The sequence below is a fragment of the Danio aesculapii genome, chromosome 2, assembly GCF_903798145.1.
Source record: "Danio aesculapii chromosome 2, fDanAes4.1, whole genome shotgun sequence".
Classification (NCBI taxonomy): domain Eukaryota; kingdom Metazoa; phylum Chordata; class Actinopteri; order Cypriniformes; family Danionidae; genus Danio; species Danio aesculapii.
The window spans coordinates 8,487,936-8,513,519 of NC_079436.1; the positions used below are offsets into that span (position 1 = coordinate 8,487,936).

Here is a 25,584-nt window from a genome sequence, read left to right on the forward strand (position 1 = left end):
ACCATAACTCTTTTTCATTTAGTCAAAGTAACTTTTTTTAAATTACAAGTTAAACTAAAATGTTAGGCTTTACAGTGTGTAAAACAATTAGTAATGTGTAAGGTTAATAACTACTGTTTTCTGGTGGTCATGTCCAAAAAACTTGAACACAATTATTTTTTTTTACAAATTGGTGCTTACTATGTGCTTGTTACAACCTTGATGTATAATGATAAATGATGGTGTAGTAGTGATGTCCCATTTCTTATGCTGCTATTAAGATTCTTATGCTGCTCCCAATTAAGCTTGGCTGCAGTAGAGGAATCCCAGTGACTACTGGAGAATGTTCACAGTCATTCAGGAAAGAAGATGAAGGCAGTGTCTGATGACATCAGGATCTGCTGGCCAAGGCTAAATAACATAAAAACATAAGTTGAGAACAAGACATTTGTATAAATTTTTGGTTTTTAGGTTTGTCTTTAATTTCATTGCATTTATGCGTAATTAAACTTCTGACAGCATTACATTCAGGTCACACTTTGGACATTAATTTACACAAAGTATTGTTTTTCGAGCCTGAAAATGCTATTTCAAGAGTTCACACCTAGGCTACGTTCTTGCTTGATGCTATTAGCAGGTTTGGCATACTGTCCCGGGACAGAACCCTGAGCTCGGAGATAATTGAGCGCAGGGAGCCCAGGGCTCAATTTAGCATACCCAATTCACCTGTACCACATGTCTTAGGACTGTGGAGGAAACCGGAGCACCCGGAGGAAACCCACGCAAACACAGGGAGAACATGCAACTCCACACAGAACTGACCCAGCCAGCGACCTTCTTGCTGTGAGGCAACAGCACTAGCTACTGCGCTACTGTGTAGCCCCTGCAGAGGATAATGATGAACCATAATAGACACAGGTGAGGAACACAATAAGACATAAACAAGGGATCAAAGGAATACTTCAGAAGCAAAATCTGCAAATGACACCTCTGTCAAAAATGAGTGACATCAACATAGGCTTGTGAAAACGTAGCCCTATATACATTTCTGGAGATCGTGAGTTATGTAGCCAGAGGTAGGTATGGCTGCATTTCATCTTTAAAATGAAAACTACTGGGTGGTATGACGTCGTTCCTTTTCATGCTACCAGCTGACCACTTACCTCCTTGTGGACGGCTTTCCTGCTGTTTGTTGAGTGGCTCAACGTGTATGTCGGAGGATTTGAGACACAGAGTGGAGTTGGCTGTGACGATGGAGTCTGGCGAAGACGAGTTCCAGAAAGCAGGTAAGACAAAAACAAAAGTAAAAAAATAAAACAAACAAGTAAACGACAGGGTGAGAATGTGGTAAAATTTGCAAATGTAAAAATCAGGCGAGGGCTTTTCTTTTACTGGATTTTTTTTGAAAACTGAAGGTCAGGTTTAGGGAAGTGGGTGATGCTTTTCACTTTCATTAACCAGAGGCTGAGTTAGAGGCTCAGAACATAATATAAGTTTAGTTTAAATATATACAGGTATACTTTTAGGCCCAAACCCAATTCTATTTTTGTACCCCTACTCCTTCCCCTTGGCCCTTAAAATCGAGTGTGAAGGGGAAGGGCTTCAAAATTTACCCCTAAGAATTGTGACAACACTACAGCACGATTGCGACTACTGTGGTTATTCCAGTTGCTTTATTTTTTGGTATTCATCTTCAAGAAATCACTGAAGGCAACGATATCATGTTATCATAACGATAAAATATGGCAATAAGATCGTAATACTGTGCATTTACACTGTGGCCATATTCACCTATATAAACACACGAAAACAACACTAACATTATAGCAGACACTGTAAAAGGTCATTCCCAGCCACTAGACTTTTCTGACAGGGTATTCGAGCGTCATCGAGTGAGAATGTTGTGGGACTGCTGTACAAGAGATATTACTATGGATTATGGATTGCGAAATTTTGCCGTTTTATTTTAGCGTTTTTTTTTAAAGCATGACGGTAAAAGACGAACGCGGTAATGAATATATTAAAACATATGCTTGTTTGTTGTAAAAACTTGTAATAATGACAAAAAAAAATTACTAATTTGTTGATCTCCTCACTTCCGGGTTCAGCAATACTGCCATTGTGGCTGGTGTATTGTGGGAAAATTTCTTACCCCTTGGTTTCAAGTGTGGTCCTGAAAAATCTTTGTTCGAAGGGGTATTCACCCCTTCCCCTTAGCCCTACGCCTTCAAGCTAATGAGAATTGGGACACCCCTACCCCTTGACATGAACGCGCAAAATGAGGGGTAGTAGTAAGGGGAAGGGCTAAGGGGTAGAATTGGGATTGGGCCTTACTCACTGACTCTTGAACACATTGATTGAGCATTTGAGAGCTTCACTTTGTGTGAAGAAAAGTGAGTGCTCTAGTACTATTCATATCAACTGGATGTGCAGTTTATTACACACAATAACCTCAAGTAGTACCTGAATAACATTCACTTGGCAGAGAGCACTTGGTTTCTTCAATACATGCAAAGAGAGAAAAAGCAAGTTTTACATGCCATAATGCAAATTGACAATTGTTTTTGCAAATAAAGGCACACATGGACTTTACTTGATTTGCAGCAAAAGACCAGTAAAATACCAATGAATTTGTCTAAAAAGGTACAGTTGAAGTCAGAATTATTAGCCCTCCTGAATTAGTAGCCCCCTGTATAGTTTTCCCCAATTTATGTTTAACAGAATTAAGATTTTTTTTCTAAATATAATAGTTTTAACAACTAATTTCTAATACCTGATGTTGGTAATCTTTGCCATGATGACAGTACATAATATTTGACTATCCAAAACCCACCAAAATGCAAAAAGACCCGCCCAGTCATCTAGAAATCGTGCTAAGTTCACTAGCCGCCTATGTCCTTTTTTACCCGCAAAAATAAATTTGCAATTCCACAATATGGCAACACTGCTGACTAGATATTTTTCAAGATACTAGTATACAGCTCAAAGTGCAATTTAAAGGATTAACTAGGTTACTTAGACAAATTAGGGTAATTAGGCAATTCATTTTATAATGATGGTTTGGTCTGTAGACAATCAAAAAAAATATTGCTTAAGGTGGCTAATAATATTGATCTTAAAATGGTTTTTAAAAAATTAAAACTGCCTTCATTCTAGCCAAAATAAAACAAATAAGACTTTCTCCAGAAGAGAAAATGTTATAGGAAATACTGTGAAAATTTCCTTGCTTTGTTAAACATCTATTGGGAAATACTTTAAAAAGACAAAGAAAGTCCACAGGAGGGCTAATAATTTGATCTCAACTGTATTTTAATAACTGGCTAATTTAATAAGTACTAAACACGGGAACCATAGAGTGAAATACATTTACATGGAGTGAAGTCCCTGAGTAAAAAAAGTAATGAACAAAAGTAACAAAGAACTAATAAACAGAACAAAACTAGCAGTGATGCATTATAATTATGTATAATGTGTACTGTGTAGGGTCATGAGGGTCACTTTTCTTTTGCAGCCATTTTGTTTTCGATGGGTTTTAGACACCATGGCTGTTTCTCAATTTCAAGAACGCAGACAACGGACTTGCGTTCTTGTGGAGATCGGTCTTGCCAGGTGTCCTCGGAAGAACGATCTCGGGAGACCACGAGAACAGAGAACGTGTCCTTTTGAGAAATGAGATGCTGCGTTCTTCCTGATGGTCACGTGACCTTTACGCGTTTTTAATGGAAAATTATTTAAACATTACAAAATTCATACAACGATTTATTGTTTTTCCCCATTTCAAAATAAATACTCTGCATAAAAACATTATAAATATACATTACACAATATAAATAAAACAGATTTTTATACGAATTTCGGTAAACAAACACCCTTAATGTTTTTATTCCTTTATTAAGATGTCCATGGTAATGTTTACTTTTACCATTTCATTTAGGGAAACTCCTGAGGTAAATAAGTGATCTCTCTGAACTTTAATAATTAATCTATATAAAATGCTGCGCATCCCACCTCTAGTCGCAATGACTTCTGGGACTTCTTGTGCGAGATCAGTGCTCAAGTCTGCATCGGTGCGTCCTCGATATCAAGAACACATCCTGGAATTTTCGCGCATCGTCCGTTCTTGCAGTCATGATTATTGGAACTGAACTTTGGCAGCTGATGATGACGTTACACGAGAACACGAGGACGCAAGACCGCTGAAGAACGCATATTGAGAAACAGCCCATGTTCTGTTTCAGTATGGCCTCTGAAAGTACTTTCGTTCACCCACTAGATGTATCCAGGTTACTGTCTAATAGTCATTTAGTGATTCAGAATTCAATTCAAACATGCATGCATAGCACCATTACGGGAGTCACATAATTTACTTTTAATGCCTCGGACACCTAAATATGATGGTATTGCGCAAACAACTGAAGAAACGTGCAGCAAATTGGTCACAACACAAACAACTGAAGAAACGCGCAGCAAATTGGTCACAACACAAACAAGTGAAGAAACGCGCAGCAAATTGGTCACAACACAAACAAGTGAAGAAACGTGCTGCAAATTGGTTACAACACAAACAAGTGAAGAAACGCGCTGCAAATTGGTTACAACACAAACAAGTGAAGAAACGCGCTGCAAATTGGTCACAACACAAACACGTGAAGAAACGCGCTGCAAATTGGTCACAACACAAACACGTGAAGAAACGCGCTGCAAACTGGTCACAACACAAACAACTGTAGAAACGCGCAGCAAATTGGTCACAACACTTGCAAATATCCATGTAACACAACGGAAATGTTTCTAGGGGACCCAAAAACATGACGGACCCTGCTGAGATATGGATGTGTTATTATGTCGTGTAATCAAGATATTAAAATAAACGAAAAACAACTCACCTTTCAAAGACCACCAACCACTTCACTGAGCAACAGTTCATATCCCGAAATAAAATGTTATATAATTCATTGAATAATTTAAGAATAAACATTAGTGTAATGTGAAGTGACGCTGACAACAGGAAGTGAGGATCCAAATGCAGGGTTTATTAGCAGGATGGTCAGGCAAGCAATGGTCAACACAGGGGCAAACAGATGTGCACAGGAAATCCAGAATCGTTGTCAAATAACAGGCACATTGCCAGTACTAGCAGGCAACGTAAACAAACAAAACAAAGATCGGTACACAGCAGGACTAGGCAAGGAAACGTGTTGTCATGTTCACTATTCAGTTTAACAAGACTCAGCACTGAAGTGTGTGTGTGTGTGTGCTGTATAAATAGTCCTTGTAATCATTTCATGAGTAGCTTCAGCTGTGTCTGTGTGCAATCATGGGGATCTAGGCCAGGTGTGTGAGTGGTGCATGACTGGACCTTGTGGTCTATATAATGGCGGATTTGTAGTTCTCTGCAATATTGTGTGTTTACCAGCGATCAGCACAGGCTTGAATCTGGATCGCTGGTGATTGTGACAATTAGTAAGCAATAAAAAATATTACTGTATGCCTGAAATATTAGACATATATTTGAATAGTTTATTAATTGTTTACTTACTTATTCTGAATTATATCCATGAAGCTCGTCCTAAATAACTGGTTTGTTAATAATGCTTAACCCTCTACGTATGGTGTTGCCATATGGCAACATATTTATGTTCCCAAGACCAATGTTCTAATTGTTTTTTGGAAAGAGAAGACCTTAGTTTAGCCAATGATGTGCTTTGGTTAAGTTACATGCAGTGAGCGTGGACGGTCCTTTTCAAATTAATCCATAGATTTACAATGATGTTCAAGCCTGGGGAGTGGGATGGCCATTTTAGAACATAGTGTCATGTCTAAGCATGAGTTCCTTGGTAGATCTGCAAGTTAGGAGCTATTTTTAGCTTTCAGATATTTAGAAAATATGGCCCCACAACATTGTTGTTGACTTTTTATATACAGTAAATCATTCATTAATAATTCAAGTTATTTTGGATGAAAACTCATTAATTATTGATACACCGTTGTGCTTATAAAGCTCAAACGTACCTGAGTTTTATCAATTGGTCTGCAGAATGTTTTTTCAGAGCGCAGTTTAGCAGCTAAAACTATCATGCACAGAAGAACGCATGTTTTGAGGTAAGATAGCATTCAGAACTCATAATTACTCTGATTTTAGATTAATTCTGGATATTAAATCAATGTATATTAGATATTCAATTGATGTATACTGTGATGTTTTTAACAAGACCTTTTAGGATAAGAGGATAGTGTTTCTACATCAAAATGTTCACAGTTAATTCTCTGTGACACTTGCTGTTTTTTGTAATAACTATAAAATTTAGTAGGAAGATAGCTAAATTTTTTTAATTGTCAGTCAAATTAAGTCAAAATAATAACATTGGAAACCCAACAAAAATGTTATGATGGCTGCAAATATGAATCGAATTGAATATGAATATGAATTTAAAAAAATAAATAAATATATATATATATATATATATATATATATATATATATATATATATATATATATATATATATATATATATATATAAAATATGTATATATATATATATATATATATATAAAATATATATAAAAATAATATATATATAATATATATATATATATAAGGGATAATCAACTGCTTGTCATGCGTTAAAGGATTTTAATGCATGACTTAGAGGCGAAGGACCACACGACGCACAACTTATTCCATGGTCATTTCCCAAGGTAGGCATAAGTTTAAAATAGTTAGTACCTCCACTGAATCTGCTGTGACAGGCAGACAGGTGCAGAGAGCGAGTAGTTTACACTTGTTTATATTACGCTTGTCTTACACCTGTTAATATTAAGATGCGATTTCAACAATCCAATCACAGGTGGACAAACAAGACATTCCCAGTCACACATGGACTGTGTTTCCAGTCACATGTGTTTTTTTCCTTTTGTTTACTTTCTACCACCTCTTTGATGAGGGAGGATCTACTGTATATTGGCTTTCTCTTAACATTACCTTAAATGCTGCCAAATCTGGACTACCTGTAGCAGAATTTCCGCGATTTACATTTTAAAATAAACATACAAATCTTATTTAAAGTACCATATCAATTAAATACGCTTAGGAAATATGTTGCTTTGTGCATTGGCTGATGAAATTAAAGATAATTTATTTTATTTCCTATCAACTTTAAGCCTTCACACTTTATTCTGTTTAGTTTTAACGTGCTGTTTTTATAAAATCAGTTTAACAAATATTTTTGAACATCTTAAGTAAATTATGTAATTATGTGTAATTATGGCTCCTTCAAATTAAATTATTAATTGATATCATGGAATTGATCTAACAAAAGACCACGATCAGTGCTTTGAGTAGAATAACGTTACTATTATTAAAAATACATTAATCTATACACATGAAATTAAACATTCACAAAGTTGTATGAAACAGCAATTCAAGAGCACAGATGCATTTTGAAGAGAAAGCAGCCAAAGCCTATTTCAGAAATCTCTGCTGTTAAATATGTAAGTTAGTGAAATTTAGTAAAATAAAAAACAAAAAGTTTTGTGAAGTTATTTTGGTTCACTGTATTATACCGGTGGCACAGTGGGTAGCGCTGTCGGCTGGTTCAGTTGGCATTTCCTACTTGATCTCACAGCAATTCGTAACTTTTTGATTTAGTGGCTAATTCGTATGAATTTGTACAATCTAATTCATACAATATAGTACGATTTGCTCATTCCCCAATGACGGTTGGGTTTAGGGGTGGGGTTAGGTGCCACGCGCCTCCTTTTGTAAAATCGTACAATTTCGTACGACTGAACTCATTCGAATTAGCCACTAAACATGACAAAACGTAAAATACTTACGTTTTCTGGCATTTCTGTGTGGAGTTTGCATGTTCTCCTCGTGTTCGCGTGGAGTTTGCGTATTCATTCATAAATTAATGAATACTCCTAAATAACTGGTTTGTAAATAATGCTTAATTTAGTCATTAAAACTATCATTAACAAAGTATGAAAACCAAGCACATTACAAGAATACAGCATTCGTAGCTGTATTTATAAACTGCTTACCGATGTCTAATAATACAGATTTAATGCTTAGAAAATTATTAACTAGCTGAGGATTGGAAAATGATTCATAGTGTGCAGTTATTAAAAAGTGATACCAAAAATTTTCCATATCAAAATCACATATGATTCCATGCACTTTATTGTTTTGTTCAGGTCAAATGTAAAAAAAAAAAAACATGCTGGAATAGTTGGCAGTTCATTCCACTGTGGTGACCTCTAAAACAGACACTAAGCTGAAAGAAAATTAATGAATAATTTCCTGGGCCCATAAAAATATTACTACTAAAAGTCACACAAAATATGTTATTTTGAAAAATGCTCGAAACGTAACTATTGACGTCAATTGTTATGATGGGCCATGGCAATGGAGGAGGAGTTCCACATGCAGCTTTTTATACATAAGGGATGATCATAGAGGTAAGGATCAACAGGAACAAACAGCGCATAAAAGGTCATCCAAAAAGCAAAAATGGGCAGGGCAGACGGCAAACAATCAATAATCCAAAATCAGACGCAAACCAGAAACAGGGAAAATGCTTTAAATTGCACTCTAACAGAACTAAAAGACTGGTTAAGAGTGAATGTAGTGCTAACATAGTTGGGGGAGTGTGTGTAATTAGTGTAAATCTGTATGTGTAAGTCAGTGTTCAGATTAATAAGTGTTTCAGCTGTGGGATGCAATACATGATGGGAGGTGTAGTCCGGGTTAATGGCTGGAGGGTTTATATCAATGGAGTGCCCTCAAGTGAGTCTGGTTGGGTACTAAAATGACTGTAACATCAATAGTATTTGTTTTTCCTACTGTGGAAGTCAATGATTTCCAACATTTTTCAAAATATCTTCTTTTTGTGTTCAACAGAATAAAGAAACTCATTAACGTTTGAAACCACTTTCAGATTTCAAACCACGTATGATAAAGTACCTTCAAAATAATCATTAACATTCATAGCTGTATTTATAAATGTATGTGTGTCTAATGTATAAAATATTTAATGATTTTGCACCACCACCCCTCAAACAATGTGTGATTGTCGGCAAGGAGAATATAAGACAGACTAGGTCATCAGTTAGAGGTGATTGTTCAGTTAAGCTTAGGAGAACTGCTTTTGGACAATCAGTTTTTTCACTTAAAGCAGCAGAAAGATGGAATAAAATACCAGTGCATATCAGAGAGAGTACCACTTTTAATCATTTTTAAATTGTTCTTAAAATTTGGCTTAAACAAAATCAGATATGCAGCCACTAATTTGATTTTATTTTATTGACAATGATGTATTGTATGTATTGTACTGTAAGTGTATATTGTATTATTTTTTTACTGTTAAATTTGTTACAACTACCTGCCCAGGGTCTGCAGATGTAAATTAGCTTTATAGTTAACTCTGGTACAACATGTCATGTTCTACATTGTCCCTGTATAAATAAATTAAAAATAAATAAATAAATAAACTGCTTACTAATGTTTATTAATATGGAGTTAATGCTTAGCAAATGATGAACTACCTTAATTAAATTAGTATTAAGTGAAAAGTTTTCCTTAAAGCTTTATCAAAATCACACATGATTCCATGCACTGTTCAGGTCAAATGTAAAAAAAAAAGAAAGAAAAAAGTCTGTTGTGTTTACAGTCCCATAGGACATAATTATGGTCTGGCTGTAGGGGTTCCTATAGAAACCCTCTGTGACCTCCCAGTTCAGGCAGAGGAAAAATATTCCGCTGATCTCATCTGGATGCGAAGAAAACAATCCCTTAAGTGCACTCTGTTGTGCACTGCACGTCTGACGGCCAAACTGCCTGCTGGTTCTGTGTCTAGATGTATGGGACATTGACCTTGTTGAAGTGGGGTCGGTGTTGTGTTAATTTAGTGCTGTAACCCAGTTAAGGGTTACTTAGTAAGACAGAAATGCTGCTGAATCAGTCCCCTCGGGGGTCTTTCAGTGTTCCTGTTAACATCACCCTGCAGGGTGCGCGGCGGCGACACATGCGGTATGTATGGAGATCAGATCCACCGTGTCAGGCTTGATTAATGAAGGTAATAGTCAATAGTTGGGATGTTAGGACGAGATAAGGGTTTTGTGGTGAGACTTTACAATTATAACACAAGCATCAATGAGTTTTTTAAGTTCGGATTGTTGTTAGCTAATGTGATAAAGCTTAAACTAATTATAGTTTTGAATTAACTGGTGTAACATTCGTAAATCTTTAATGTATATTTTCTGTGTTCTGTGCTTCTGTGTTCAATTTGTTTGGACAATAAGGTCGAATTTAAATGAAAAAATTTTTGTAAATGCATGTTATGGAGTCCAGTGAAATAATCATTTTCCTTTCGATGAAGCTTTAGATTAAATTTAATATGGTTATAAATAATGTTCAGATTCTTGCACAGATTGATTGTTTCTCTTCGTAAAAGACCTCAATGTGTCATCAGGAATCACAGGTATTAATTTTGTTTTTCCAATATATATAGTAAATATATAAATATAAAACTATGGGTTGAACGTTCGCCTCACAGCTAGAAAGTCACTGGTTCGAGCCTCAGCTGGGTCAGTTGGCATTTCTTTGTAGAGTTTGCATGTTTACTCTGTGGTGCTGTGGGATCCTCCGGGTGCTCCGGTTTCCCCCACAAGTCGAAAAACATGCACTATAGGTGAATTTGGTAAGCTAAATTGTCTGTAGTGTATGTGTGTGAATGGATGTTTCCCAGTGATGGGTTGCAGCTGGAAGGGCATCCGCTGCGTAAAACATGTGCTGGATAAGTTGGCGGTTCATTCCGCTGTGGCGACGTCAGATTAATAAATGGACTAAGTCGAAAAGAAAATGAATGAATGAAAAATTGTTACATTATTTCACTGTTTAACAGTTTCATGTGAGCAATGTTTTTGTTCTGCAAACTGCTCAATGGCATTTATTCTAAGAATAATGTAAAAATATCAAATATTAAAAATACTGGGAAACATCCATACATGCTCATTCACACACACATACACTACGGACAATTTAGTTCATCAATTTACCTATAGCGCATGTCTTCGGACTGTGGGGGAAACTGGAGCACCCGGAGAAAACCCATGCGAACATGGGGAGAGCATGCAAACTCCACACAGAAATGCCAACTGACCCAGCCGGGACTCAAACTATAGGGTCCTTCTTGCTGTGATGTGACAGTGCTGACCACTAAGCTAACGTGTCACCCTAAAAGTGTAACAAAAATACAAAAAAAAACTAAAACATTTCAGGTCTATCACTATATAAAAACAGCATTTTCCACCTTTTTAGCAGTTATAGTGTGACTAGTTGGTTGAAGTTTGTCAAGCTTCTTTTGAAATACAGTAGTCAACATCTGAAGTGGATCAAAACCTTTAATCAAAGTTGTCCTAAAACTATTCAACAATACCCATTCTTATCTTAGGACCATTTTGCAAAAACATTTATGATCCACTTTAAATGTTGACTACTTTACACTTACCGGCCACTTTATTAGGCACACCTGTCCAACTGCTCATTAACGCAAATTTCTAATCAGCCCATCACATGGCAGCAACTCAATGTATTCAGGCATGTATACATGGTCAAGACGATCTGCTGCAGATCAACTGAGCATCAGAATGGGGAAGAAAGGGGATTTAAGACGTGGCTTGGTTATTGGTGCCAGACAGGCTGGTATGAGTATTTCAGAAACTGCTGATCTACTAGGATTTTCATGCACAATCATCTTTAGGATTTACAGACAATGGTCCGAAAAAAGAGAAAATATCCAGTGAGCGGCAGTTTTGTTGACACAAATGCCTTGTTGATGCCAGAGGAGAATGGCCAGACTGGTTCAAGCTGATAAAAAGACAACAGTAACTCAAATAACCACTCTTTACAACCGGGCTATGCAGAAGAGCATCTCTGAATGCACAACACATCCAACCTTGAGGCGAATGGGCTACAGCAGCAGAAGACCACACTGGGTGCCACTCCTATCAGCTAAGAACAGGAAACTGAGGCTACAATTCTCACAGGCTCACCAAATTTGGGCAATAGGAGATTGAAAAAAACATTGCCTAGTCTGATGACAGTCAGACCATAGACTCGATTTCTGCTGCGACATTCGGATAGTAGGGTCAGAGTTTGGCGTCAACAACATGAAAGCATCAATCTATCCTGCCTTATCAGCGCCACAGCCTACCTGAGTATTGTTTCTGGCCATATCCATCCCTTTATGACCACACTGTACCCATCTTCGGATGGCAACTTCCAGCAGAATAACACACCATGTCATTAAGCATGAATCATCTCAGACTGGTTTCTTGAACATGAAAATGAGTTCAGCGTGCTCAAATGGCCTCCACAGTCACCAGATCTCAATCTAATAGAGCACCTTTGAGATGTGGTGGAATGGGAGATTCGCATTATGCATGTGCAGCCGACAAATCTGCAGCAACTGCATGATGCTATCATGTCAATATGGACCAAAATCTCTGATGAATATTTCCAGTATCTTGTTGAACCTATGCCATGAAGGATCAACACAAAAGGGGTCTGAAAGCAGTTCTAAAAGCAAAAGGGGTCCAACCCGGTACTAATATGATGTTCTTAATAAAGTGGCCGGTGAGTGCAAATATAAATTTATTCCAATTGGACCCTGTCTAATAGGTTCTGAAACTTCACTGGTCGATGGTGTCTGTATTTCTCATGATATGTCCTGAAAATAATAATGCCCTCATATACATAAGTGCCACCTTGGACAAAAACACAACATGCCAATTTTCGAGTCAGTCGGACCAGCGGCCCCTTGAAGCTCCATGAAGTAGTTGCACCACTAACTATACTAGCTGCACTATTTTTTTACAGTGATCTGTGTGCAAAGAAATCCACAGATTTCCAGCCCATCATTGAGTCTATTTACTTATGTAAATGTGTGTAAATATATTCCTTATGCTTATCTATTATTTTACTAATATTTACTAATTTGAAATGAAATGTTTAACAGTTTACTGCATTGTAAATGATGACGGTATGTCATGTCAACAACCCATATACATTGGTGATGAAATGAAGTGTAGTAATTGAGTTATTCTCCTGCTGTTTCTTAGGGATGTTATCCACCAGCAGGCCCAGCTGCAGGATTCTGGGGGGAACTGGAGGAAAGAGAGGGAGCTGAAGTGCAACGAGAAAGCCCGAGCTCAAATCCCAGACTCCAGCGTTGGAGAAGACAGAGCCGTCCTCCTAGGCTTCCTCATGATGGCCTGCTCCATCCTCATGTACCTAATGGTGGGAATCTTGATGGTCAAACCGTGCATCCATAGGTTAGTTTCAGCACTAGACAGCCCGTCAGTTTGAAAACAACTATTACGATGATAAAAATTATTATAAATAAATGTAACCCAGGATCACAAAATCAGTCTTATGTTGCTCGAGTTTTTTTGACAATAGCCAGAAATACTTTCTGTGTGTCAAAAATGATTGATTTGTATTTAATGCCAAAAAAATCATTAGAATAGACACTGTAAAAAGCAATTAGTTGACTTTACTTAAAAAAAATTAATTAAACGCTTCTTTAAGTAAATGAACTATGTGCATAATTGTAAAAATTAAGTTAAGGAAACTAATGTAAGCTAAACTGTCCGTAGTGTATGTGTAGTGAATGTGAGTGTGTATGGGTGTTTTCCAGTGATGGGTTACAGCTGGAAGGGCACCCGCTGTGTAAAACATATGCTGGATCAGTTGATGATTCATTCCGCTGTGGTGACCCCTGATTAATAAAGGAACTAAGCTGAAAAGAAAATGAATCAATCAATGAACTTGTCATTTTTAATAGGTTCACGCATTTTTTATGTAATTGCTCTTTATAGTGCAGTAAAATTAGCTAGGCTCCACAAAAGTTCTACATGTTGTCCCAACACAAATCAAACAAATTTGGATTTAGGGGATTGAGCATAAAATGATTAAATTGTCCCAAAAAACCTTAAGATTTGTGTTAATTCAACTCATTTTATATAAGTAGTTTGAACAAAAACTTGCTAAAAACGTAAAAAGTTGTATCTCGACCAAATATCGTTCAGAATTATGAAATAATTTATGTTACAAAACCCAAAGTAATGGGCTGTAATAGAAAACATGATTGTGTTGTGGTTAATCGCATTCAGTGAAAGAAATGTCATTATATATATATATATATATATATATATATATATATATATACAGCAGTTCTGTCTGGTTCTTGAATCTGATTGGCCGTGCGATATTCTGCGAGTAACAGCACTTCTTCACCCTTCACCCTTGTGTATTATTCTGCCCACATACAGCAACAAGCAGAGGACACTCTACAGATTGACAAATATTGCAGCTGTTGGGCAACATAAAGTACTTTTGGGGAATTTTTGTCAAGAATGTAGTTGTTTAGATTGCATCTTTGCAGTTTATTTATAAGGAGAGTGCCTATTTTATTTAAATATTTATAATTTCTGAGAGACAGCAAGTTGGCGGCCATTAGCCTGTCTTTGAGCAAAGACGGTTGACGATGTTCACAGATGGCCACAGAGAACGCATAATAAGCCCTAAGAGAAAACAGCATAATTCAAATACAGCTGATCAAATCATTATTAAACAGGTAAATTACTTTCTAAGTCGATCTCTCTGTTTTGTATGTTGTAGTGCTGTATTTATACCATTGTAATATTGTGATCTCCCAATTGCAACAGAGAAATACTGGGGAATCTCTGTAGACTGATGGCGTTTCATGCTGTTCAGCCTTATAATCTCAAAATGTGAGCAAAATCCCGTTTTGTCATCATTTTTTGACATTACGCTAGAGAATCATTCAAACACTAGCTCTAAAATGAGGTTGGTGAATTAGTAATGGTTTCTGCTGTTCTGACTTCAGCTGCAGATGTGAATGTATGGCGGAAGAAAGTAGTTCCTCTTACAAAAGGGTTTTGAGACTCTCTGTGTTTGATTTGCTTTTTTATATAAACGATTATGCCGTCCAACTGTTGTATAAACGCAATATCACACTCATAGCAGTACGATATGGCTGTATATCGTGGCTGTATATAACACATATCTGCGGCCAACGCACGCCTCCCACCAGAGCCGATATACAGCCACAACGCATTGCTACTCATGTGATATTGCTCATATGTATATATATATATATATATATATATATATATATATATACACATATATAGTTGAAGTCAGATTTATTAGCCCCTTTGTTTATTTTTTCCTCAAATTCTGTTTAAGGGAGAGAGGATTTTTTTCAAGACACTTCTATACAGCTTAAAGTGACATTTAAAGGCTTTTATTATGTTAATTAGGTTATGGTAAGGCAGGTTAGGGTAATTAGGCAAGTTATTGTATAACAATGGTTTGTTCTGTTGACTATCGGAAAAAAATTGCTTAAAGGGGCTAATAATTTTGACCTTAAAATGTTTTTTAAGAAATTAAAAACTGATTTTACTCTAGCTGAAATAAAACAAAAAAGACTTTCTCCAGAAGAAAAAACATTATCATTCATACTGTGAAAATTTCTGTATATATTTGTATATATATAAAATATAACATTGCTATTTCTTGATCTTATTTAGGCTATTTTAGCATTCTATGTATTATAATATGATATATCTACACATAATATGGATATATCTAAAATAGTAATCTTGACTGATTTTTTTTCTGCACACATTGCATTTCATACACTGAATGAAAGGAACAGTAGTTTCACTTTTTTCAAAGTATATCTATATATTGGATTAAGTGGATTATTACTTATTGGGCCAAAATCCTGTACACAGCAGATCTCACAACTCGACCTACAATTAGAGGGATACAAAGTTAGCGTTAGCTCTACTATAAAAGATCTGGGTGTCATATTAGACAGCAATTTAACAGTTGAATATCATATATCCCATATCACAAAAACTGCTTTCTTTCATCTGAGAAATATCGCTAAGTTACGAAGTATGCTATCCATCTCAGATGCAGAAAAGCTAGTCCATGCTTTTATGACTTCTAGGCTGGACTACTGTAATGCACTGTTTGCTGGCTGCCCAGCATCCTCTATTAACAAACTTCTATTAGTACAAAATGCAACTGCCAGAGTTCTTAACAGGTCTTGAAAATATGATCACATCACCCCAATTTTATCCTCCTTACACTGACTGCCTGTTAAGTTTCGTATTGAATTTAAAATATTGCTTCTTACATTTAAAGCTTTAAATAATCTAGCTCCTGTTTATCTAACCAATCTTCTGTCTCGCTACAATCCAACTCGCTCTTTAAGGTCTCAAAACTTAGGGCTTCTGGTAGTACCTAGAATAGCAAAGTCGAGTAAAGGAGGTCGAGCCTTCTCATTTATAGCTCCTAAACTCTGGAATAGCCTTCTTGATAATGTCCGAGGCTCAGACACACTCTCCCAATTCAAAACTAGATTAAAGACCTATCTGTTCAGTAAAGCATACACTTAGTGCACCACTTAGGGGGCTTCCACACAGGTTATGCATCTTGTTGATATACACTGTGAACATCAGCTACGCTAATTATTTTCTTTATTCTCCATTTCCACCTGGGGATACTCATCCCGAGGCCCTCAGACTATGCAGAGTCACTGATTCGATCCAAGACCAACGTTCCTGTGACGCTCCAGAGACAGACGAGTCTTCGCTGAGGCCAGCTTCCAGCCTCCGCCACTGAGACTGCAGCTCTGCACAAGACGTTTGGCCAGCGGAGAAATTAAAATGGTCGTGCCCAACTGAGTCTGGTTTCTCTCAAGGTTTTTTTTCTTCACTTCTGCCATTAGTGAAGTTTTTTTTCCCTCTCCGCTGTCGCCACTGGCTTGCATGGTTGGGATCTGTAGAGCTGCACATCGTTGGATTTGCTCTTCAATATTTGGACTCTCAGTAGTGATTATTAACCACACTGAACTGAGCTAAACTGAACTGAACTTAAACACTACAAACTGAACTACACTGTTCCTATTTACTATGACCTTTTATGTGAAGCTGCTTTGACACAATCTACATTGTATAAGCGCTATACAAATAAAGGTGAATTGATTTTAAAAAGTGGTTTCTGACTGCAACCTGTTTTATTCATTTTGCTTTAAAGCAAAAAGTGAACCGGCATGGGGTCCCAAAATAATATTTGAACTTTAAACTAACAGTAAAAACAGGGGGGGGAAGGTACTGCTTATGTGCTATTAGGTTTTCATAGATTTCTAATGTGAATTTGGGGCCGCACAGTGGCTCCAGAATAGTTATTTTGATAAAATTAAATTACATTTTTCTGTTTCAACCCAAAAGGTTGGCCCAAAGCAATGCTATACTTTGATAGATGGGTAACTAAATATAGAGATTTTCCATAATAAAAATCTATGTTGTACCAAAGTAAAAAATAATTAATGTATTTATAGTAAAAATATTAAAGTTTTAACCAAAGTTATATTTAATGTAACAAATTTAAAAAAATAATTTTAAGTTGGTTCAAAGTACACTTTTTTCAGTGTATTTCAAATCAAGCATTGAAAACATTCACTATAATAAACCATTTAATGTTTTGTGTTTGTAACAGTGATTGGATAAGTTCTGTGAACTGCTCACTGGTGCAAACTGAGTTGTCGGATGAAGTGATGGACTGCCGTGGCATTGTTAACTTCAAATGTCTGCGTGCTTTGGTAAACATCACAACCTCTGACAAAACGTCCTCGCTTCAACTTTACTACGATGAAGACGCTGTGAATTCCAGGCTAAAGGTACAACTATCAGTGTTATTCACACATCACACATTCACACACATTATTAACACATCTTCATCAATGTGACAACACACGCACATAAATTCTTATAACACATGCAAATACAGAAACGTGCTGCAAATAGCACACAGCACGACACAACAGAAATGTGTCAGGGGACCCTAAAAAGTGATGAACCCAGCTGCTTCCTCTTCCTGGTTAGAGTCAGAGGTGTTGTCAGAGATCTGAGAGGTGAGATTTTTGTTTATTTCAACACCGTGATTGTACGGATCTGTTGTTTTTTTATATTTTTAGCCTTAATAATCTAACGAATTGCACAATTAGAATTAAATGAAGCATTATTTTAATGCCATGTGAGTTGCTCTCAGTAAGAACTAAGTTAGTGGTATGTTAAGCCATGTTCACACTAATACCCTTTTGCTATAAAACACATTATTTTCTCTTCGTTTTGGTCTTTTGGTTTACACTGAGAAGGCGTTTTTAGGAATTGAAAACGTATCTTTTTTAAAAAATGCTGTCCAAACTGTATGAATGCGCTATGGGTGAAATAAATAAACTAAATTGGTCATAGTGTATGAGTATGTGTGTGTGAATGTGAGTGTGTATGGGTGTTTCCCAGTACTGGGTTGCGACTGGAAGTGCATTCGCTGCGTAAAACATATGCCGGAATAGTTGGCAGTTCATTCTGCTGTGGCGACCTCTGAAATAGAGACTAAGCCAAAGGAAAATTTATGAATTATTGTTTTTGTGCTGCAATGTGAAGCTTTCGAAAACGATGACGCATTTAAGTTATGTGACGCAGCTAACATGGCAGTCTACATGAACGACATCGTTTTCAGTCGTTTTCAACACAGGCTCATTCTGAAAACGTAGCCCTACAGACGTTTCTGGAAACCGCGAATTTTGTAGCCAGAGGTACGTATGGCTGCATTGATTTTTTTTTTTTTAAACAAACGCTACGGAGCAGTGTGACGGCGTTCCTTTTTGCGCTTACCAGCTGACCGCTTACCTCCATATGGACCGCATTCCGGCTACAACCAGTTTGTCCCGTTAGCGCGCCATGTACGCCGGCGGACTTGAGGCGCAGAGAGGTGTTGACCATGATGACGGGGTTTGAGTCTGGTGAAGAGCGGTTCCAGAAATCAGTTAAGACAAAAACAGAATCCAAAAAATTAAACAAACAAGTAAATAGCAGGGTGTGAATGTGGACAAATCTGAAAACGTGGTAAAAAAAATCAGACGAGGGCTTTTCTTTTTTTGGATTGTAATGGAATAAAATTGTTTGGGTTTAGGGAAGGGGGAGGGTGGGTCAGTCGATAGTTCGCTCAGTCAGTCAAAAGGTCTGTCAGAAAGTCAGTCGACAGCGGCCTCTGGTGGGTTTACGCGAGAACAGCAGGCGCGAATGGCACTCGCGAGGGAAATTTGAGATCTCAAAAAGAGTACATAGTGGCCTCTCGTGGATTCGCGAAAACAAAAACAGCAGAAAAACGTGCCGCCGGGACGTATTTCGGGGTCTCCAGAAACGTCTGTAGAGGTATGTTTTCAGAATGAGCCTGGGTTGGCCGTTTTAGAGTGGATGACCATTTTTTCAGAAAGAATTTAAAACGATAGTGTGGACATGGAGCTTTTTAAGACGAAAACACCATTTTCAAATGTATCTGGATTGGAGTAGACGTAGCCTTAAAAAAAAAAAAAAAACTCACCTCTCAGATTTCAGGCAGCACTTCTGACTCTGTGTTGGCATCAGAATAGTTAATCTTTCAAAGACATTTTCAAAGACGAATTTAAAAGACAGTATAACTTTAATTAATTCTACAAAATCAGCATATTTACATTTTAACATTGTAAAAATAATAAACTACAAAAATTCTAAACACAAATGATTTTATAATGATTTATGTTTTTATTTTAAGAAAGTGTAAAATGTATAAAACATGTATATTGTGGCAACACTGATTTAAGTTCATTAAACTTTCATGAAACCTTTATTAACATGATATGACACGTCATCTTTAATCTGAAGTAGATGTTATGCTATATGTTTATTAACTATCATTAAATGCCATTAGCTTTGTTGTGCTATTTTAAATGCAAAAGTGATATTGTTTGAGATGCCATTGTCATGAAAACTTGACATTACCAACATAACTTTCATAGATCCATCATAAGCATGACTGTCATGAGGCCATCATAATGCCGAGTTCAGACTGCATGATTTTAGCCCCGATTTTGAGACGCCGACAGGTTTTGAGAAATCACCGACAAATGCCTGAAGTCACAGGCAAATCAGTGTTCGTTCACATGAGTGACAATCACACAGTGTGAACTATCAAAGACGCGATCTGAGAGAATCGCTGATGAGCAGTGTTGAGGAGTAACTAGTTACATGCAACAGCATTACGTAATTTACAAAATCAAAAAAACATAATTCGTTACAGTTACTGAGAAAAAATGTGTAATTAAATTACAGTTACTTATGAAAATGTTAAAGATTACAGATGGGGTTACATCTAAATATGTTGAATAATATTAATCTATTGCTTTGCCTGTTTTTGATATGCACGATGCCTTCTGCTAAGACCATTTATTAAAGCGCTGCTATTCTGATGCTTTTGATTGTCAGGTTTGATTGCAGCGCACAACGTCTACCAGTTACATTAATCCTCTCTGAAAGCATTCGGCAACTACAATCAGTCTGAGAGCTGCAAGTGGTGACGCTACAAGTAGTGACGCTACTTGCTTAACTAAATTTCTAAGTAGCATGTCGGTAGCGTCACTACTTTCTAAATACGCTAGCCCAGATGGTGATGCAGTGTGAAAACATCTGTGACACGACTATATTGAAAATCATGCAGTCTGAACTCAGCATAAGTGTGTCAAGATTGTTATAACAGTGTTATTAACATGTTTCATTTACATCAATTAGTCATTAAAATGTCATTAAATGTTTATAAACACCCATATAATGTTATTTGACAGAGTATTGACACTTTTAATGAGAAACTTTTTTCATCAAAATATTAATGACAATTATAATAGCGATCATGTTTATTCCAGATTTATGACAAGTTATGTTGAAACTAATTGTAATTTCATTTAGTCAGAAATTGTGTATTTTGCAAAAATTTTTTGTTTCTTTTACTACTTTTTAATAGGGATTGGCAGCAGTAAGATTTTCCAAATTGAAATAATTCTAAAATTACACATATTGTTCCAAGTTACGCACAAAGACGTATTTTAAAACATTTAGAATTTGCATTTCTATCCAAAAGTGAGTTACCATACAAACGTCCAGCCTAATCTTCTGAGGAAACGTAACTATTTTACGTTTTGTCAGTTTAGTGGCTAATTCGTACAAATGAAAATGTACAATTTAAAAAAGGATGAGTGGCACCAAACCCCACCCCTAAAGCCAACCGTCATTGGTGGGATGAGCAAATCATCCTAAAATGTACGAAAGAAATCATACAAATTTATACGAGTTAGCCACTAAATTAAAAAGTTACGAATTGCCTTGAGATATCATTGAAATGTTTCTGTTATCTGTTTCAATTTTAAACAAACTCTTTCTCCCAGTGTTTCTACACTCCCAAATGCCAACGAAACAAGACGGAACAAGAAACCGAGGCCCGTAACATCAAAGAAGCGTTAATTACGCAAAGGGAAAACATGACATGCTTTATCAGCCCTTCACACCCAGAAGACGCCATCTGCAGGAGGAAATATAACATAGAAATGGCCCTGTATTACCTGCTGTGGCCCAGCCTCATGTTGTTCGGCGGGATCGTCCTGGTGGGACTAGTGAAGCTCAACCAGCATCTGGCTTTCCTCTGTTCTGATATCAGCATCAGGGATGAGTATCTGGACAATCAGAGTAACCTGGTGGAGGGAAGGATCTACCGGCTCTTAAAATGCAGATCTGGAGAACCCACAGAGCAGCATAAACCACTTAGCTAGAAAATTACCCAATCCAAACACTACTGGAATGGGAAATTTAGCAGTTATAATGGCTTTATTCTATGCCTTATGATAGTAAAGGGATAGTTCACACTAAACTGAAAATTATGAGATAATTTAATCCAACCCAGGCTCATTCTGAAAATGTACCCCTATATATATTTCTGGAGAATACTAAATACGTCCCAAGAGGTTTTTGTTTTCGCAAATCTGCAAGGCCGCTGTGTATGCTTTTTGAGATCTCAAATTTCTCTCGCAAGTGCCATTCGTGCCTGCTGTTCTCACGTAAATCCACTAGAGGCTGCTGTGTACGCTTTTTGAGATCTCAAATTTCTCTCACAAGTGCCATAACTCTTCTTGCGTAAATCCACCAGAGGCCGCAGTCAACTGACTGACTGATCGATTAAACCACCCTCCTCCCTTCCTAAACCCAACCGATAGTGTTTTCAAAAGCACCGATTGACCAGCGCCCATGCATTTCCCTAAACCCAACCGCAGTGTTTTTAAAAGCAATCCAAGTTTGGCCTTTGTTTTTGTTTTACTGGTTTCTGGAACCGTTCTTCGGTGCACTCGAACCCCATCATTCGTGGTCAGTTCTGCTCCAGGTTACAAGTCCACCAACGTACGCGGCGAGCCACCGGACAAACTGGTAACAGGGGAAATGCCACCTATGTGGAGGTAAGCGGTCAGCTGGTAAGCCCAAAAAAGAACGGCATAATACCACCCCGTAGCGTTCATTTTAGACGAAAGGCAGCCAAACATAGCTCTGGCTACATAATTTACAATCTCCAGAAATGTATATTTTCAGAATGAGGTTAGTTTGATTTAATCACCTTACCAAATCTTTATGAGTTTCTTTCTTCTGTTGAACAGAAAAGAAGATATTACGAGAAAAAAGCATTGACTTCCATAGTATTTGTTTTTCCTACTATGAATGTCAGTGGTTACTGGTTTCATTCTTCAAGTGTACAGAAACTCATAAAGGTTTGGAACCACTTGAGAATGAGTAAATAGTAGGTAAATTTCATTTTTGGGTGAACTGACCCTTTAACGCTAGTGCCTTAAGCCCTGACTGTAGCTTTTTATATGGTTGGGATTGTTTCTTATATTTTGAACAACCAGTAAACATTTTAAGTTATAAACACAGTTGTGTGCTTGGTCATTTCACTAGGCTTTAGGGTATGTTTACATATTTAACACTTTTTCGACAAAATACCATAAAAACTTTCATACTTTTGATGAAACTTATTTTAGAGAAAAATAAAGAGAAAAAACTGCTTTTGAAAATAAGTTTTAATACTGTTTTGTATGAAACTTTGTGATTAAGGTAATTAGGGTTGGGCGATGTCGACCAATTTGGCATTGTCGTACAATGTCTAATGTGAAACATTGCGATGGACAATGGCAATGTCGTCGTAGGCAGTGGTGATTTAATTATTTATGAATAATTAATTAATTAATAATGAATTTATTATTTGTAGCCTACCGTTTCAACTACCATGGTCTTTGTTTTACCCATAACCAAATCATAAATAAATAAAGAGAAGTTACACACAAATTACCACTTGTCAGTCATATTTTCTGCGGGACTCTGGCATGAATAGGAGTGATCTGTGTTTTTATAATGGCGTCAACAAACTTGGTTGGTAAAAAAGGTGCACAACCAACTGGAACCAACCAACAGTATCTGAGGTTTTCCCCAAAATTACTAAGTACAAGCGAGTAAGCGAAAGTTTGAAGCAGTGTACTGACGCTGTGACACGTTACCTGATAGATTCAAAAGACCGAAGAGTCATTACATAGAGACAAGATTAATTAAATATCATGTTTAACAACTATAGTGAGACGTGATCCAGCGGTACATCCTTGATAAACTGTCTGACGTGCACAGCTCTCTGGGGTTTTGTGTTTAAAGCACCCGCTGACTGCTGGAGCTTGGTTATGGGTAAAACTAAGACCATGCGGGTCAGGTAGTTGAAACAGTAGGCTACAAATAATTAATTCGTTATGAATTAATGAATTATTTTTAAATTAATTCCCCGCCACCTACAACAACAATGCCATCGTCTACTGCGATTTTCACATTAAACATCGTGCAATGCCAAATTGGTTGACATCGCCCAACCCTAGTGGCCATCTTAATTTATTGGCCCCACCGTTGGCTCTACCAAATCAAAATGCTATACCAAGATACATTTTCACTCTATAAAAAACATTTCCCCTCTCTTTTACGCAGGGCATAAAACATTTTACAATATGTGTTCTAAAACAATAGCTGCATATTATTTCATGTTATCATCAGTAAAAACAAAAAAAATCTATGTAAATGTGTGTGTGTGTACATGCAGATTTATGTGGTTTACAGGGACACGAAGTTGTATAAAGACATGGGTATATGACTTAAACCCTGCGCAGATCACACGAATTTCGGCACGATTTCCTTGACGTAGAATGTTGTGAGGGTTCGTAAATGAAAAATGAGTACCATGACACAAGAATCAATCGTTTCTTCTCTTGGAATATGGCGTAGTTCCTGACAACCGATACTATGTCTGCTAAAATCTAGTATGTTTCATTTTTTTCTCGTTCTTCACGACGAGTTTCGTCATGTGGGTGACAGTGGACAATAGGAGCACATCATTTCTCGGTTATCTCAGCGGGTGCTGCTGTTAATGCGCTGCTCAGGTAATCAAACAATAGGCGGCATATTTACTTATGGGTGGGTCACAAGTGGATAAGATCAAATATTGGTTATGCAAACTTTAACTACATTTTCTAAAATATTAAGGTGTTTTAAGCAATTTTACCTGACAGACTGGCCCAAATATGCAGACGTCTCCATTTAGAGTTTGTTCTTCCGAGGTAATCTGGGAATGTTCAGTGTTGCGAATACATTGCAAAAGCATTTCCTGCTTATTCAAATTTGTCATTAATAGTGTAAACAGTTTAATATAAGTTTCTCTGAAACTTTTTATTTTTAATTTTATTTAGGCTAGATTATTATTTTATTTAACAAACCAACACAATCTCACAGTAATTCGTGTTTTGGTGCATATAGCGGACTTGTTTTGAAGCGCATCACCTCAGATGTTATTCGTTATTCTTGTTTATCTAGTAGATAACTGACCAACAAAAGATACATTAAAATGAAGAGGTCCCACTTTATATTAAGTGTCCTTAAGTACTATGTACTTGCATTAAAAAAAAAATACAATGTACTTACTGTGTTCATCATGTATTTGAGAACACTTGTGGTGCATTTGAGTTGGGATAGGGGTAGGGTTATAGACAGGTTTGGTGGTATGGGTAGGTTTAAGGGTGGGTTAAGGTGTAAGGGATGGTCAACAGTGTATTTACAAATGTAGTTAAAGAGTGTAATTACAGATGAAATTACATACAGGTATTTAATCACAGTACATGTATTTACACAATAAGTACACTATAACAAATTATTAATTTCTGTGTAAGTAAATATTAGTTAAGGACACTTAATATAAAGTGGGACCAATTAAGATACAAATTATAGCAAACGAAATTCGTTTCAAAATTTTATAAATAGAATAATTTTTTTGTTTGTGCCCCTCCACTACTCAACTATGCGTGTGGATGATTTGTTTCGCTCTGTGGAAAATAAGGATTTGTGGAATGCTTCAATGTGATTGTTGTATCACAAACCTCAGTTATATGTTTGCAAATTTTTAATATGTTATTATTTTAAAGATTATGTCTTAAGCATTTAATTTTTCCTTGCTGCTGCTGATGTGCTTTCATTTTCTCCGTCTCACTCACGGCAAGTTCGGGCAAGAGTGTTTAATAAGCAACCCTGGCAGGAAAATATACATTTAGATTTCAAAGAAAATATCTT

General features: G+C 36.7%; 1 protein-coding gene and 1 long non-coding RNA gene across 3 annotated transcripts; one reads left to right on the plus strand and one right to left on the minus strand.

Annotated features, from left to right (window-relative positions):
* Positions 1 to 19: 19 nt before the first annotated feature.
* Positions 20 to 21,800, minus strand: LOC130240493 (uncharacterized). 2 transcript variants are annotated; one of them, XR_008838773.1, is made up of 3 exons: positions 21,513 to 21,800; positions 1,143 to 1,238; positions 20 to 390 (listed from the first exon to the last, which is right to left on the minus strand). It is a non-coding gene; the product is annotated as an uncharacterized LOC130240493 (long non-coding RNA). The 2 variants fall into 2 exon arrangements; XR_008838774.1 differs by lacking the exon at positions 21,513 to 21,800 and adding an exon at positions 2,443 to 2,497.
* On the plus strand, positions 9,917 to 21,727 carry LOC130240484 (calcium-activated potassium channel subunit beta-3-like). Its single transcript, XM_056472030.1, has 4 exons — positions 9,917 to 10,009; positions 13,102 to 13,314; positions 17,579 to 17,757; positions 21,319 to 21,727. The coding sequence occupies exons 1-4, from the start codon at positions 9,927 to 9,929 to the stop codon at positions 21,717 to 21,719; spliced, it is 876 nt and encodes a 291-aa protein (XP_056328005.1). The 5' UTR covers positions 9,917 to 9,926; the 3' UTR covers positions 21,720 to 21,727.
* Positions 21,801 to 25,584: the final 3,784 nt, after the last annotated feature.

Excerpts from the sequence above, each read along its gene's own strand:
- LOC130240484 (XM_056472030.1), top strand. The coding sequence starts at position 9,927 with ATGCTGCTGAATCAGTCCCCTCGGGGGTCTTTCAGTGTTCCTGTTAAC. Across the intron at positions 13,315-17,578 it reads GTCAAACCGTGCATCCATAG|TGATTGGATAAGTTCTGTGA; the intron begins GTTAGTTTCAGC and ends TGTTTGTAACAG. Across the intron at positions 17,758-21,318 it reads CGCTGTGAATTCCAGGCTAA|AAACAAACTCTTTCTCCCAG; the intron begins AGGTACAACTAT and ends TGTTTCAATTTT.